Genomic DNA, 11,109 nt, shown 5'->3' with positions numbered 1-11,109 from the left:
CCACCGTGAAGCTCTGTTTCCTCAACACACACACACACACAGAAGTACTGGGAGATATTTTGCACATTATAGGCTGTAGATTGCAGGACATACTGACATGATGTGTAAGTCTCTCAAATCTATCAGGTCTATCAAATTATAAAAAAAATGTACACAACAAACTTTAAAGCTGACGACAACTAATGAATTCAAGGTATTTTTATTGTGATAATTGAGTTGATTGAACATTTGTATTATTTATACAGTACTGTAAATAAACACAAATTTGCCGGCTTGTTTGTTGTATGATGACAGCTACAGAAATCTCCCAGTTGGTCTCTTTAATATTCTTCAGCAAGTCTGCATGAGACTTGCTATCAAAAAGAAGACCCCGTACAAATCAAACTGAAGTATAGAAAAGAGTTGTTTTTCCATTTTTGTCCAGCGCTACAGCTCAGTAGAGAGGCACAAGGTGGCGTAGGTCTCTGTTTTTTCCACAGCCATCAGTTTCTCCAGTGTCTTCGATTATCTGCTTCATCTCAGAAGTCAACTGGATCACTTTGGTGTTTTGGACCTTTGGTCGGAAAAGACAAGACATTGGAAGACGCCTTTGTACTGTGATGGTCTTTTTTTTTTTTTTTTACCATTTCATAAATTAAATGATTTAACAATAGTGAAAATATAGGTTTCAAAGTACACTAGTCAACAGGGAAAAAATTGAGCTGAGCAGAAACAATTTAACTGTGAATTATTTAACACGGAATTTGAACCCAGAGGCCCTGCGCGTCTTCCAGAGAAGTGGACGAGTACGCCGGTGCAAAGCGATATTATACAAAGAGAGTAAAGATGGATGATGAGCCAGAGAGTTATGACTTTACAAACCAGAGTCTCAGTGATCAGCCCAGTCTGCCAGCTGGATTAAATAATAAACCTAAATATTTATATTGGAATCATGTTAATGCTCACAGCTGCTTCCTATCTCTTCTACGCCATCTTCACCATAATGTTTTTGTACAGTGAATCCTGTTTCTCCTTGTTCTGGTTGTCATCCTCCGTCCCATCTTTGTCTTCTTCTTCTTCTTCTTCTTCTTCTTCTTCTTCTCCTTTTTCTTTGTCTTCTTCTTCTTCTTCGTCTTCTTCTTCTTCTTCTTCCCTGCTTTGTTTAACAGGAAGCACCTTCTGGGCTCGTTTGGGCACAGCGTAGTCGTCCACCTGGGCGTTGTACGGATACTCATGACCTTTAGGGTCAGCAGGTATACCCATAATCCTCCAGGCATCTCCTTTCATTTCTTCAGGGTCATCGTACACGGAGGTGGGAGGTTTCTGCGTAGGGGCGGCGCATCCTTCGGGCTCGTCGTAGATGTGTTCCACCTTCCTGTACAGCTGCTCGACCGCAGAAGGGGTGGTGCTTGGGAAGATGTTTCTGATCTTCATCTCGTCGATGCTGTCGTAGAGCGGGTCTGCACCAGACTCAGCTCTTTGAGCCTGATGGGAGTTCAGGATATCTGACATGACGTTCATGGCGATGGTGTCAAAGGGGAGGGAGTAGTCCGGCTCATTGCGGATGGCAGGGGGGGTGCAGGAGGGAGCCATGCTGCCGCCTCTGTGCTCTCTCTTGGTGCCTCGCTCTGCGACGGCCAGCAGGTTGATCTGGGAGTACGTCTGGTCTGGGTTGGGGCTGGAGCTCATTTTGGGGCTGATGCGAGGATTGGGGTTGTGGGTGGAGCCGACGCCCAGGGCCAGGTTGGGGCCGGGCTCAGGGCCGGCGTGAGGCAGAGGGCAGCTGGAGATCGTCTTGACCTGGTTCTTTCGAGGGACGGGGATGCCGCGAGTGTCCAGAGTCAAACTCTTCACACCCGTCAGCGTTTTGTCAACTGGAGGCTCTAGACGAGACTGAAGAACAGAACAGACGTCATCAGTGATCAATTATTTATACTTTATATTCATATCAATCAAATCTGTTCAGTCATCAGCAGTGGGGAAACACCAACACTGACATCATCACACTCACTCCGTCCAATGGTGGAATTGTATTACTCAGTGACAGAGGGACAGAGGTTTTCCATTGTAGGGTTGGTTCTATGGTCCAGCCAAAAACTACAGTGACCAGCAGTTTCAGACAAATACTCATAGAACTATATATTTGTTTTTGTAAAGATGTACGTCTTCAGTAGGAACCAATAGGCTTAGAGCTGAGAGTCACAGACAGGAAGTCAGACAGTATTGAGAGACACACTAACGTGTTTATAGTTTATGTTTTGCAGTTAATGTTTCTTACCAGCTGGGGACGGTGTTGCTGTTGGGAAGAAGTGGAACTCTCTTTATCTTTGTGAAGAATCATATGAAGATTTGGAGTTTCAGTCACCAGGCTGTACACACCGTCCTCAGTCTGCACACAGAAAACATCCAGACAACCAGACAGTTCAGAGATTCAGAAGCTTTAATCTAGAACATCTGGTTTCCTATAACAGCAAGTACAGTGTGATGGAAGAAGAAACAAGATTTGCACTCTGTTATACAACTAAAAGGGGGAATAATGAACTGGGAAAAGAATATTAAAGTCTTTGACTACAAAGTCAGAAATGTAAAACAAAAAACTTGGAATTTATGGGAAATTAAAAGGTCCCTCATAGAGCACAGAACTCCACCAAGGCATGCCCTATCTCACAACGTTAAAGGCAGGAAAACAAACAAACAAACAAACAAACAAACAAACAAACAAAAGAAGGGTTTGCAATCCTTGACCGAGGTAGTTCATTTCTGAAGTTCTGCCTGTGCATTTGTACTCTCTTGCGAATGTGCAGATTACAGATTAAAATTTACCAATGCATGATTTTGGTTTAGGGAGAAGTCAGATGTAATTTCGTCTGAGGTGTGGTAAGGAGCATTAAATCACCAGAATTATGAACAGAGTTTAGTTTCTTAAGGTTTGAGTATAGGTTTGTAAATCAATCCTGAAATTATTGTAAAATCCTGTGATTATTCTGACAGTCCTTACTTTATTTTGAAAATTCTGCCTTCAACCCTCTTCATTTTGACAGATGACCTGTAATGTGAGCTGACCTGAGCTGCAGGAGGTTGGGGGATATGGCTGCGGGGTTGAGGCAGCGGTGCCATCCTGCACTGGACCAGGGGTGGGTTGAGGGGCAGGGGGGGCAGGTTCCCGTCCTGGGGGGTCTCTGGACTCACCCGGCCCCCCCCGGAGGTCTGCCTCTGGGGACAGGAGATCCGTTGAAGGTGGATGGCAACTTCCACAGCCTGAAACAGGATGTTCCCCTGTTTGGTGTCGAATTCAAAACTGCCCTCACCGGAGTTGCACCTCCGCCCAGCCTCGAAAGAGAAGGTGGACTGAAGGACAGGAAACACATCAGAGAATAACTTAAATAACTTGACTTAATTATCTTTTTTATTGAACATTTAAAATTCTGACTTTGACCCGACTTTACTCTTTATTTATTCTGAATTTTTTCTAGTCTTGTGATTTCACTGAGACAACACTAAAACTAACATTAAACCAGGTGTGTGTGTGTGTGTGTGTGTGTGTGTGTGTGTGTGTGTGTGTGTGTGTGTGTGTGTGTGTGTGTGTGTGTGTGTGTGTGTGTGTGTGTGTGTGTGTGTGTGTGTGTGTGTGACCTTGTCTCGTCCGAAGCGGCGCAGGTATCTGTATGGCCAGGTGTAAACAATGTCTCCAGTCTTATCCAGCAGGTGAAGAGCCTCACTATCAGCTCGCAGGAATCCGTCTCCTTTCAGTCTGCAGCGATCAGACGCCTCTGTCCTCCGAATACACACTCTGAAGTCACGCACTGACACACACACACACACTGTCAGTCATAGACTGTTTGTCCACACCCGTTTATCAACATGTCAGGATAATATCATCTATCTCTGAAATGATGAATAAACCCAGAGAAGAACTTTTAATTTTTTAAATATTTTTTAGTCAATACATTTCCATCTTTTTGTGTTTAGCGAGAAAAAACGAAATATTCAAAAACTCCCTTTGAGTTTGGGTATGTTTTTTCTATTTTCCGACATTTTACTGATCAAACAATTAATCACTTAATCTAGAAAATAATCAGCAGATTAATCAATGATGACAATAGTTATTAGCTGCAACTAAAGTATGAAGTGACTGATGTTTGAGCTGAGGACAGGTGGACAGTAAGGACACCTGATATTAAAGTAGTCATGTAAAGGCTGATGGATCGGTTGGTAAAGGATGAAAGATGGAGGGACTCGATAGAGATGAATGGTATTCAAAGAGTTTTGTATGATGGACGTGTACGGACATGATTCTGATTGGTCAATTATGGCATTCTACGGTCTGTTATTTATGTATGTAACAAACATCTGCTATGGACGCATTTCTGATGATAGGCCCTAGAGAACCATCGTAAAATCAATAACGTCATTTTTAAATCAATATTTTGTGTCAAATTATTTATATCTTTGCTAAGCGGGATTTTTGTCTTTCTGTCTGGTTTTCTTTGTGGTTAAGATTGTGGCTCTTTATCTTGTTGATAACTTCACTGATAGGGCAGACGTCATATAAATGTCACACTTGGCTTTTACTATTTTTTTTTCTTCTTCTTTTATGACGGCAGCAGTTAACAGGTTTTCAGATGTTTGACACTGAGGAAACCACACACACAGGCACACACACACACACACACACACACACACACACGTGTGCGTGCAGGTGTGTGACGATGTGGGAAACAGTAGCTTCAGAAGCTGCACATTATGACCTCAATTATACACCAAATGTTACAACTGTAGTACTACAACTGCCAAAAGTCTAATTATATCTACTCTGTATCTTTATATACTGTAACCTGCTCTGACTTTATCTCTTCTTTGTCTCTTTTCGTCTCTGCTTCTACATTTTCATCGATGTTAAAAAGAATGTTTCTGTTTGAAAGGAGCTTTCAAAATGAAACAATAACATCAGAAAATGTACCCATGAATATCTGTATTTTGTTGCTTTATCTTTACATTAATAAAATGAAACTGAACTTCATTTTGAAATGATAAAAAGATTTTTAGATGACAGATGGTGGATTTTGACATCTATATTGATATTGAGAAACGATCAGAAAAGACACATGTGCCTCTGTGGTGTTGGATATTGCTGCTTTTAATCATTGCGGATGTCTCTAACACATTTGGCATATTTGTATTTTGATGTGTAATGTATATGTATGAACTGTCTGCGTCTATCTGTGTTTGCACACTCCCTAACCTTCAGTTGCCTCTTGAGGGACAGATAAAGTATTTTGAATTGAGTTAAACAAAAGAATATCACAGTAACATTTTGAAATGTAGAGAGCAGAAACTAAGATCTGTGTTTGGGATATTTTTGTGTAAAAATGAAATGTAACACTAATTTAATCAAATTAGTTTCAGCCAGTACCTCTGCTTACAGTCGGTTTGGTCTCCGTTATATTGAGTTACTCATTACTGATGAGCATAAAAAGAAAAACCCAAACAGTCCCAGTTCTGTTGACTTCATTATTCCCAGCCACCAACCAGCTAAATATAACTTAATCAGAGCTGCAGCTCAGGTACAAACCATTAAGTGGAAATAATTCTGAGACTGGACTGACAGAACACTTATCCAAACACTTACTCAAACACTTACTCAAACCACATAACTGAGACACTATATGAGGTTCAGCTTCCTGTTGAGAAACAGGAAGTTTGTCCTGTAAAGATAAAAGCTGAAGTAGTCTTGGTGTTAAAGAAGCTTCCATTACGCAGCAACTCACACTGACAACTGGTTTAAATGTGTGTGTGTGTGTGTGTGTGTGTGTGTGTGTGTGTGTACTACTACAGTATAACAGTTTGATGTTTGCTATTTCATGGTTCTACAGAGACCTTATTAAAACCCTTCAAATATGATAAATGATAAATTAATTAATTGACTGTAATAAGTTACATGTTACTGTCTCAAACAGTAAACTGCAATTGGATGATTATCATAATTCAGCAGGTTATTTTTCATGTTATTTTATGCATGGTACGCCGGAGGAACATTAGGCAGCAAGAACTTGTCTAAACACATTCAGAGGTTTAGTTGTACATCAGAATGATGTCAGTGACTTTGTGTTTAAGTTTTTCATAAATCTTTGAATCAAAGGTTCAAGTATTTGAGGTCAAGAAGGGTCAAAATCTAAAGACTCTGTAGGTTCACAACAAAAACTGTGTTCACACAAAGACACATTGTTTTCCACAGATGTATAAAGCTGACTGTCATAATGGGTGTTTGTTTTTGTGTTTGGTGGTTTGTTTTTTTGTTTCTTTTTCCCCTCTTCCCTTTTTGTCTCTCTCCCTAGCAGTGGTAGTGCAGCTGAGGGCGTTGCTGGCTGAGCTTGTTTCTCTAACAAGGCACACCATCAGATAACAGATTATCCTGTGGCAAGCGGTAGAGTAAAGTGGCTCCTTTTCTCTAGTGATCTACAGTAGATTCCCTACAGTGTTTGAAAGTCCTATGTAGTTCCTGCGCTTTTTGACCACTGGACTAACCTTAGTTTTTTTTGTGCTTAGCCTCCAGTCTGCCAATGTTTACCAGCTCCAGTAATCCTACAGACCACCTTCTCCATCTGCCACGCCAGCCGTCCCCAGCCGCCACCACCTGTGTCCTGCCAATCCTTCAGTGACTCTTTGTTTCTTAAGAAACACCCTTGAAACCATCTCAATCTGTTTCTGCACTTCAGGGGCAAAACGCAATAACACAACGTCTGTGTTGTCATTGTGGAACTTTGCACACGTGCATGAGCCTCAATTCCTCTCATCCACAGATATGAACATGTACATGACTAATCAGCAGTTTGCTTATCGATACTTGTGTAAGCTACGTTACTGATTTTCTCACACTGTGACTCTAAAGCGTCAGCAGCTTTTGTTGACGTGTCACTGCAAGGATGCTTATGAAATGAAGAGGTTCATTCATTATCAATAAACATCAGAATGGTAATACATGACTTTGTTCACAGTGCTCATATTGAAACAGATCATGAACACAGGTAATAACTAACTGATACCCAACAGTCAATAATAAACATTAAAGGGATAGTTTGGATCTTTTGAAGTAAGGTCGTATGAGGTACTTATAGTCTGTGAGTCAGCACGCCCTCAGTTTGGAGAAGCAGGCAGAAGAACTAACACGGCATACAAGCAATGTATTGCTTTGGATAGGGGCAGCAGATAAATGTAATACAGCCACATAAAAAAGTAACACCTTAAATAATCAATATATATTAAAGTGTACGCTATATTTAGAATATTCTTTACCGCAGGCAACCCTTTGAGAACGGGAACTGAAGCCATTATCTATGCTCTCTTCAAAGCCACCAGACTCCTCTGACAAAAACAGTCATAGTCCTCACAGAACACGTGTGTTGCTAGTCTCGATCACTTAGCTTGCTTGTTAGTTTTGTTAGTTTCTAACCCATTCCTAACTATTAACACAAGACCAACAACTCCCATGTTATGCAAGGTAAAATGACTGTTTTTTCAAAGGAGTCTGGTGGCTTTGAAGAGAGAATAGATGGATATAACGACTAAAGTTCTTTGTCGTAAAGGGCTGTCTGATGGCAAGGTAAAGCAATGAAAATATTCTAAACATAGCTTTTACACTGACAGGGTCCAAAATTAGCACTATCTACCAGCCAAATGCTGGTACAGTATGCAAGTGGCTGGTAGATGTGCCTCACTCAGCAGCCAAAAGACATTGGCAATCTATTGAGTGGCTGTTAAAGTTTGAACATTTATTAGCATTTATCCCTGGATACCAATCTTTGCTTCTAATACTTAGGATGGGTTAAATGCAGTAATATAATGTTACTACATTGTACTGTGCGTATGTGACGATTAAGAATAAAGTGTGATTCTTTTGATCCTTTTTGTTAATGTGTGTCTAAAACACATTTAGCTGCCACCCCCATCTTTTACAGTACATTGCTTAGCTTCCGGGCTAGTACTTCTGCCTGCCTATCAGAGATCTGTGTGTACACCGCGACCAATCCCAATAAACACTATTAGTGTCATTAACAGTTGTCCATCATTTAAAGGATTATATACTGCCAGACATGACATTGCTGCTCAGATTCCCTGTGTGGCTGATGAGCAGATCTTTAAACCCACTACTGCAAAGTATGAATGGTTTAACTCACCTGCAAACAGTTTTTTAGGAATTGATAATTCACCAGATATTGTTAACATCTCTCAGAATGGCAAAACAGTTAAACTCTTTGAGGTGTCATGTGCATTTGACTTGTTTATGGAGGACTCTTACTGTTCTAAGACTCTAAAATATCAGTCATTGCTTTCTACCATTGAGAACTGGATGTGGACTCTGCACTGGGGGGCTATCTAAAACAGGGGCCAAACAATCCTTAAATCCTCAGTGTCAAACATCTGAGAACATGTCAACTGCTGCCGTCATAAAAGAAGAAGAAGAAAAAAAATTGTAAATTAGTAAAAGCCACACGTGTGACATTTATATGATGTCTGCTCTATCAATAAAGGCAGAGTACTCTTCACTCTCAGCAACTATAGGAAGCATGTTAATTTGGACTAATTTGATTCAAAATGAAATTTATGTGTGGAACAAAATAAAGTACATAAAATGTGTGTGTGTGTGTGTGTGTGTGTGTGTGTGTGTGTGTGTGTGTGTGTGTGTGTGTGTGTGTGTGTGTGTGTGTGTGCGCGGGTGCATGTGCGTGCGTGCGTGCGTGTGTGTTTGTGTTGCAGAAACAGAGTGAAACATCATTTTGGCCGCAGGCTGCTAAATTTAGCTTTGATGGGAAAAAAGCAAGAGAGAAAGAGGAAGTGAGGTTTGGTTGAAGGTGCGACCGGAAGTCGTGAATGAAGGTCGCACTATAAGCTTCTGCACGAACACGATGACACAAGGAGCAGAAAAGTTTTCACCACAAGAGCTTATGAAGAGGTTGATCGGCTGCTTATTAAGTCTACAGACTATAGATAGAAATATTAAATTCATCAATAAAGAGTATTCAAATTTTAAATGTCCACAAATTCTGCAGTTCACGTGTCTCTAAACACTGGAGTAAAATTTCCGATTAATAATGTAAAATATGGCTAATTGTAAGTTAAATGAGATACAACTTTATAATCGACCCAGAAGCGTTTTAATGAAATAAGCTCACCCTTTACCAGCAACAACATTAAACGGATGAACACATTAATGCATCTAGTTTCAATCATGATTTCTGGTCATATCTATAAAATATCCTGATGTAGGACATGACTAATGACTCTAATGAATGATAGCTGTCTACTTCTGACTAGATATGTTCCAAATATCAGACGGTTTTATTGCATATCACTAGCTACTGGGATGCCATGAACTCCAGATTCTAGCAGTAAAAAGTTGTCCCATTCTGGAGTTGGATGCGGCCCAAACGTGTAATCTGTGACTCACATCATTAGAGAGTATCCAGGACATACAGTATGTATTGTTACGTTTGGATCATATGTTATATTTAGGCAATGATATCTCTGGATTCTTGAGGGTTTTGCACTGTGGAAAGGTGGACAGACAGACCGACAGGAGTACCTGTTTCTCTGCCGCTGTACAGTGAGTTGTCCTCCATCCCTGCATCTTCGTCCACTCTGTTTCCTCTCTGCAGGCTTCCTCTTTTCCCTGTCCAATTAGTCTACACACAAATATTTTGGATTATTAACAGTAAGATCACTTAGTTTGATTACTTATCTCCAATGTATTCACAGAGAGATTCCAGGTTGTTCAGGTGTTGTTCAGAACCCTCTGTTTAACACACTGAAACCGGCATTTCTTGTACACATTCTGTTCATGCTGGACATAAACATCATTGATGATGAAGGATGAAACCCACAGTCCTCTTTCTGAGAAATCCTCAGCCAGAATCTAATACTTTTCACTGCAGCTTAAAGGTGCAAAATGTAATATGTTTACTGTATTAAATCCAAAAATGACCCCAACATGTCATCAGGTTTAGAGGTAACATGCTAAGCTGAAATAATATGTTTTCTGTCAACATTAGATAGACAATTTTCTCCGTTCCGTGACAGAACATCTGTTTGTGTTTTGGCCAGTGTTGGTATCAACTGCCCATTCTGACAGCCGGGCAAGGTTGTCAGGTGGTCTATAAAAACGCACACACTGGGGGTGCGGGGGAGACGACTCTGTCCAATATTTAGAATTTGGACTGCAGTTACTGTTTTAAATCCTAGCTGTCACCATCACATATTGGACCTTTAACACAGAAGCAGAAGAGGAAATTTCAAATCAAACATGATTTAACTTTGAACGATACTCACTGACACACATATGTGTTACCGTAGTTACCACAAAAGCCTACAACTAAAAAATATTTTTATTACCGATTAATCTGTGATTAATAATTTGATCTTTAATCAACATGTACCAACTGTAATAAGAAAATGATGCATCACAACGTGCTGTTCAAGATACATATTTGATTTTGTCAATTGTTAATTTATCCTGAAATTATCTGCTAATTTAAAATCCTGCAGTGGTTCTTAGTGCAGCTGTCTGTGCAATTTCCATCCACCCATCCACCCATCCATCCATCCATCAATCAATCCATCCACCCATCCACCCATCCATCCATCCATTTTTTCTCCATCCCCTGACTGCCCCTCCCATCTACTCATCACCTGTTCCCTCTTCTCTCATCAGCAGCTCTGCAGTTTTTAGCCTTTACCTCTCACTGGTCACCTTTGCCAAACTTTCCTTCTTGTCTTTGCTCTCTGTTACCTGATACTGAGACTGGAAACATGTTACCTTCCTGTATTGAACCTCGGCATGATGCTTTGTTTGGACTTTGGATTTGTTTGGACTGTCTCCTGGTTTTGTCCTCGGCCTGATCCAGTTTTACAATAAATCCCTCATCTCTACCACTTTTGCCTCCATTGTCTATTAAATCTGTGTAGTTCAGTCATTTGGTTTTCTTGCTTCGTACAATTTCTTTGAGCAGATCTGAACACAACATTCAGGTTCAGCTGAGGACCAAGAGGAAGTGGTCTCAGTCCACAGCGCTAAAAAAGTCCTGGAGATGTTTGTTTGTGGTTTGACCGTGATCTGACCAGGCTGCAGGTTTGAGC

The 11,109-nt window shown here is 40.6% G+C and overlaps 1 protein-coding gene across 1 annotated transcript in view; it reads right to left on the bottom strand.

Moving 5' to 3' along the window:
* Positions 1-600: 600 nt before the first annotated feature.
* Positions 601-11,109, bottom strand: part of LOC116689999 (docking protein 2-like) — a 13,531-nt gene continuing 3,022 nt past the window's right edge. The window contains 5 exon segments of the mRNA XM_032516761.1: positions 601-1,872; positions 2,258-2,368; positions 3,043-3,327; positions 3,613-3,782; positions 9,560-9,659. Of these exon segments, the coding sequence (XP_032372652.1) occupies positions 964-1,872; positions 2,258-2,368; positions 3,043-3,327; positions 3,613-3,782; positions 9,560-9,659 (1,575 nt within the window). The 3' untranslated portion in view covers positions 601-963.

This window comes from Etheostoma spectabile, chromosome 5, assembly GCF_008692095.1.
Source record: "Etheostoma spectabile isolate EspeVRDwgs_2016 chromosome 5, UIUC_Espe_1.0, whole genome shotgun sequence".
Taxonomy (NCBI): Eukaryota; Metazoa; Chordata; class Actinopteri; order Perciformes; family Percidae; genus Etheostoma; species Etheostoma spectabile.
The sequence above is the reverse complement of the archived record's forward strand: the minus strand, read 5'-3'. Positions and strand labels throughout refer to the sequence as shown.